Source organism: Bidens hawaiensis, unplaced genomic scaffold, assembly GCF_021521415.1.
Source record: "Bidens hawaiensis isolate Kalapana, Puna unplaced genomic scaffold, B.hawaiensis_p1.1 tig00024830_1, whole genome shotgun sequence".
Classification (NCBI taxonomy): domain Eukaryota; kingdom Viridiplantae; phylum Streptophyta; class Magnoliopsida; order Asterales; family Asteraceae; genus Bidens; species Bidens hawaiensis.
Window position 1 is genome coordinate 115,478 of NW_027505047.1, and position 6,412 is coordinate 121,889.

At 33.1% G+C, this 6,412-nt stretch overlaps 1 protein-coding gene across 1 annotated transcript; it reads left to right on the forward strand.

Annotated features, from left to right (window-relative positions):
• Positions 1-1,782: 1,782 nt before the first annotated feature.
• LOC143610180 (ammonium transporter 1 member 2-like) lies at positions 1,783-6,190 on the forward strand. The gene is made up of 2 exons (XM_077084727.1): positions 1,783-2,493; positions 4,936-6,190. Exons 1-2 carry the CDS (start codon positions 1,980-1,982, stop codon positions 5,976-5,978), a joined length of 1,557 nt encoding a protein of 518 aa, XP_076940842.1. The 5' UTR covers positions 1,783-1,979; the 3' UTR covers positions 5,979-6,190.
• The last annotated feature ends 222 nt before the right edge of the window (positions 6,191-6,412 follow it).

Sequence of the window (6,412 nt, forward strand, 5' to 3'; positions counted from 1 at the left end):
GAAAGTGGTGGTTGTATTTAAGAAAGGAGTATTTGATGAATTGGAAATGTTATTGGAATTGCTCCAAACTATATACGGTTATCAACTTTCGATATGGTAGTAATATGCCCTTTGGGCTTGTGATTACATATTAAGTGTCACATTGAATTGAATGTGGCAATCACGAGTGCCGTTCACTCTCTATTCATGTTCTTTGTCACTTTCTTACACTTTTCAGCTGACTTTATAGATGGTGAGGGGAGGAACATATATCTTCCATGGTGCCCAAAGGGACCCATGTCTTCTCAACCAATTGTACGATCCACTTTTATAGGATGGCAAAAGAGTTGGTTTACCTTTTATGTGTTTGGAAGTGTTGATTTGGTACTTAAATATCTTCATGTTCTCTTATGTATGTTGTCTTTCTGTAATTTTATTACGGGTAACTTTGTAGAGTGTTCACAAAATTTTGTTACGGCAAATTCTAAAACTACGCTTTAATATATCGAACTATTATCAATAATTACCATAAGTTTACACTTAATGTCTATAAATTTTGATTTAGCTAGCATGAATTATTCTGGACGAAATACAAAAGTGTACCTACTTTGTAAGCGAAATCATGGAATATAAGTGTAAATATATGATGGTTATGTTAGCGAGATTGTCTATAATACAAAATTGAAAGTTAAAACTCACAGCCATTATATTTATTGGATATCATCAACGCATAAATTACCAAGAACAAATGCAGAAAGCCTAATATAGGTCTGTACTGAATCATATAACGACACCAACAATTGTTCTTGACTGCCCTACATATTGGAGCGGCATGATTATAACGATGCATTGCATCAAAAGCGTTGATAACCTACAATAATACATAAAAAAATAATAGTGTCACTATAAATAATTAATATTAGACTAAAAGTGAAAAATGGGAAGGTGGTTTATATACTATCCAAATGTTGCATGTGCCATAAAGTGACTCTATACATTTGTAATTGACGTATTAGTCCCTCTTATATTATTTTATAAATGCACTCTCATTCCTTACTAATCATATACCCCTCCTTCTTGAACTTTTGCTTTCTTAACATTTATAATTGACGTGTTAGTCCCTCTTATATTGTTTTATAATTCTCTCAAAATATTAAATAAAAATAATTAAGTTTTTATTTTTGTTTTCAGTTTTTTTTTATATTTTTATTGTTGATTTTATTATTTTATTTCTTTAAGATCTTATTAAAAATTTGTTTATTTTTTACATGTATTACAAAGTTTTGTTTGTTTTCTCTAATTAGTTTTTTTTAATAAAATTTATTCAAAAAAATTGATTTTTTTTGTTAGATTTGAATACACGAGATTAATGTTACCTAAAAAAAAGCCAAATTTGTTTATCAAATAGTGTGTTATATAACCCATTTATTTATATAAAATAATATGATTTTTTTATAAAAGAATGTAAAATATCTCTTAATTTAAAAATAATGCTCTCCAAAAAGATTATAGAAAAAAAACATTTTTTTAAACAAGAAAAACAACGTTTTTTTGAGAAGAGAAAAGTTGTTTTTCTAAGTAAGAAAAATGTTTTTGTATTTTTAAAGGCTTTTAAATATATATATATAAAATTAAATAGAAAAAAAAATTTAACAAAAATGAAAAAAATCCTTTTATAAAAATAATAATGATAATAAAAGATAACAAAATGACAAAAGAAAAAACAAAAAATTCTTAATCATATTAATATAAAACTTGAAAAAGGTGGTATGTTTATAAAAATAGATGGGTAGGAGATCAGGCTACTCTACATGCCTTTTATCTTTGAACTCCCAATTTTAGCGGTCCTCAACCATCATCACATTGTTGTGGACATAAATTGTTTCCACAATGGGTAGGGTGCGTTGACTTGTATAGTCCACCATCCCATGACTAAGCATATATATTCACTCTTTAAAACCACACCACACTAACCACAACCTCAACCACCCTTAGCTGCCATGGCGAAAATTTCGGCCTGCGAGGTGGAACAGCTAACCACTCTCCTGGGTTCCACTGGCAACGCCTCCATGGCAGCCGAGTACATATGCACACGCTTCACAAACACCTCGAATAATTTTACCAACGTCTCATATGCCATTGACAACACTTACCTGCTCTTTTCAGCATACCTCGTGTTCGCCATGCAGCTTGGGTTCGCCATGCTCTGTGCGGGGTCCGTGCGAGCTAAGAACACCATGAACATCATGCTCACCAATGTTTTGGATGCTGCAGCCGGAGGCTTGTCTTATTACATATTTGGCTTTGCTTTTGCCTTTGGTGTTGGTGTACCCTCAAATGCTTTCATTGGAAAACACCACTTCGGGCTAAAAAATATACCAAATGAGGATTTTGATTATAGTTCCTTTCTGTTCCAGTGGGCGTTTGCTATCGCTGCTGCCGGTATCACTAGTGGTTCCATTGCTGAGAGGACTCAGTTTGTGGCTTACCTCATTTACTCATCATTCTTGACAGGTCACCTTTTTGCGTGTCATCTTTTATTATCTTAGATTTGGTTTTATTGCAAATGGAAAAAAAAAATACAACACCAAAGGCGACTCTTTTGCATTAGTTTAGGTCAAAAAAAGTGTACAAGTCTTCACTTTTTTTTCACAGCTTAGTGAATATAAAAAATGAATTTTAATAGTTGAAGTTATTGTTAAGACAAAGCTCAAATTTTGTTAACAAGGATAATTCCACTAGTGTAATTATTATACACTAATTACATTTGATATTAAACTTACTATTATAAACACAACTCATTTTTTACTAAAATTTCCAATAAAATTCTTACAATTAATTTCAACAAACTTTTAATGCAATGAAAAGAAAATAATAATAATAATTACCTTGATTTTGCTACAGTATTGCAACAAAATAGTTTGATTTTTCATTAGAGAATTGTTGCCAACTCTCCAATAAAATTTCAACTAAAATTATATTTATATGATGTTTATTATTTTAGTTAGAAATTTGTTGGACAAAATTACAGGTATAATTATTTGTGTTATATATATTACTATACATTTGTTGGAAAGGTGTAGCACATTAGAAAAATAAAAACAAAATAAAATATTTTTGTAAGATTGTAGAAACTTTACCAAACATACTTTTATAGCAATTTTATAAATAAAGTTGTTGGAAATGAGTTTTTCAACATTTGTTTTCCTCATAGCATTCTTATTCTATCCTCCATAATTATGTAAGAGAAGTTTGTAAATTATAGAATGAGATTTTAAATAGTTGTAATTGTAAATTATAGGATGAAAGAGAAAAAGTAATATCTCCTCCATACTATACGTTACATTAAGCTTAATTAGTAAATATTGTGAATATTATCAACCAATGAACTCTAACTTGATTATTAAAATTCATCTTTTAACAAAAATATAAATAATATAATATATGTGGCATATGTTGTAAGTTAACACTCCAATACAAAATTTTATTTTGGCTAAATTCTAATTGAATATCTCCTTTTTTTTCCTACTAAATTCATCTGATAAGATGCAATAAAAAAGAATATCCGTGGACCAGTGTTTTTTTGATTGGCGTGAGAAACTGTATTATTTTCCAAAAGTTTTGAAAATATGGTATTTTATTTGTTTTATATAACACGTGTACGATTTCAAGCAATCACCGGTGTGACTGTGGACCATTCATTCAACTTTTATCTCCTAGCGAAACAAATAGATTTTTAAGATATGTATATGAGTACCACAAACAAATACCAGACTTATTTAAATATTGGATGATTATAAATGCTGTTAGAAAGAAAAATTTTAATATAACACGTGCACTTTCTCTGTTTACGTTTTCCATTTTTGATTTTTCTTTCGAAAACAAATTATCGATAAAAATAACAAATTTAATACGATTCTCCTCAAGACTTTCAATTCTTATATAAATTGGATATGGCTCAATGATAGAGCATTCAGTTTACTAGTGAGAGGTATGAGATTCAAAACTCACTATTATCAATTTATATGAAAGATATGAGGGATGACTCTGGCTTGTCAAGGTTCGAGTCCTGATCTCACCCGGTTTTACCAGCTCCTCGTTGCCGTGCCGTTTGGCGGGCGTGGGGTCGGGTTTAATCCGGGGAAAACCTCAATAGGTGAAACGCTAGGGGTTCCGTCCGTCCGGACTCTTAGCCGTTTCGGGCTATCTTTAGCCAATGAGGGCCGCGTACGAAGTAACCAGCGTTACCTAGTTGATCGTTCAAAAAATATAAAGACTTTCACTTCTTTGTTGGTGTACCGTCTCTTAGCACCTATATGAATAATCATGCGATGTGACTACAATCTTACTTTAAGATTAGATTTCAGATAGCTTTTTTTTTTAATATTTCAGGCTTATTCCCGTATTTCAATATTTAATATAATATGTTATAATATGTTAATATGAAGTTTAATAATAAAGTTAAGTGTTATTTTAGTACATGTGAGTTGTCTAATTACGCAACTTTAGTACTATTTTTGAATTTATTGTAAATGGCTACTTCAGGTTTCTAAAACTTGTAACTTTAGTACTTTTTACTAACTTTGTTTATTTTTCCCGTTAAATTAAGAATAATTTGGTAATTTCATTGTTTTCCTCATTCTTTTCATTTTCTTTTAATCAAATTATATCTCCCCTTTTGTAATATACACTTTTGTCTTCTTTCTATCCATGTGTATTTCTATGCACCACACACACAATGGAGCCATCTTCTTCATCTATCTCTAACCATCATCATAACCACCGTAACCAGCCACCGCATTAATTTTGATTTATAAAATATTAATAAAATTTGCTTAATAGACCATTAAATCACACTTTTTGAACACGTATAATTGCATCAAAATATGATTTATGACTTTGGCTTAGGTAATTAAAAATAAACCAGCCCTAACATGTTAATACTAATGATTACAGGTTTTGTGTATCCTATAGTCTCACATTGGGTGTGGTCTTATTATGGTTGGGCCAGTGCCTTAAGAAAATCGGAAAGTGGCAGCCTTTTGTTTGATTCGGGAGCCATCGATTTCGCTGGCTCTGGCGTGGTCCACATGGTGGGCGGGATTGCTGGCCTCTGGGGTGCGCTAATCGAAGGCCCAAGAATCGGCAGGTTTGATCGCTCTGGTCGGTCTGTCGCCTTGCGAGGCCATAGCGGTTCACTAGTTGTGTTGGGTACTTTTCTTTTATGGTTTGGCTGGTATGGTTTCAACCCGGGTTCCTTTTTGAAAATCTTCGTATCATATGATACACCAAACGATTATTATGGTCAATGGAGTGCGATTGGAAGGACCGCGGTTACCACCACGTTAGCCGGGTGCACAGCTGGACTGACTACTTTGTTTAGCCGACGGCTACTAGTTGGTCATTGGAATGTGACTGATGTTTGTAATGGGTTACTAGGTGGTTTAGCGGCCATTACCTCGGGTTGTGCGGTGGTTGAACCATGGGCCGCAATCGTTTGTGGGTTCATTGCGGCTTGGGTGTTAATAGGGTTTAACAAACTAGCAGAAAAGTGCAAGTATGATGATCCATTAGAGGCTGCACAATTGCATGGTGGGTGTGGCGCATGGGGGTTATTATTCACTGGGATGTTTGCCAAAAAACAATATGTCAATGAGATCTATGGCATACCTTACGGACCACGGCCTTATGGGTTGTTTATGGGCGGTGGAGGGAAGCTATTCGCGGCACAGATTATCCAAATACTAGTGATCATTGGTTGGGTGAGTGCAACCATGGGTCCACTTTTCTACATTTTAAAGAGACTCAAGTTGTTGAGGGTTTCTAAAGAAGATGAGATGGCGGGAATGGACATGACCCGACATGGTGGATTCGCGTATGTTTATCATGATGAAGATGGTAGTACTCACCCGCCTGCGGATTTCACGATGAGGGGGATTGATCCCTCGGGTACTACTAGTCCAGGGCCAATCAACGGATCAACAAACAATGTTGTGTAGCCAACTATCTAAATCTTCTTTTGGTGTCTTAAGTCACATTGGATATCATTCATGACAATGTTATATAGTGTACTAAGCTTGCTTTTAAGGTTGAAATTGTGATCATAAATATTGTAAAGTGTTCAAATTTAAATATACTTTATGTAGTCGGTCTTATTCGTGATAAACCCGATCTTAGTGTTGTGTTTAATGGTAAACATATGTATATTATATGGATTTGTTATGTTATCATGATCTCTTTTTTCTTTTTCTTATATTTTTTACCAACAAATCAAACTTTTCATTACAACGAAAACAAATACAACAACTCAACAAGATACATAATACTCAACTCCGCCTAATCTAAAAAATACAACAATTTAATTCAAGACTGATCACGATCTTTACAATGAGTCTCCAGTTTGTTTTCCATGGCTCTTGGGTAGCCATCAATC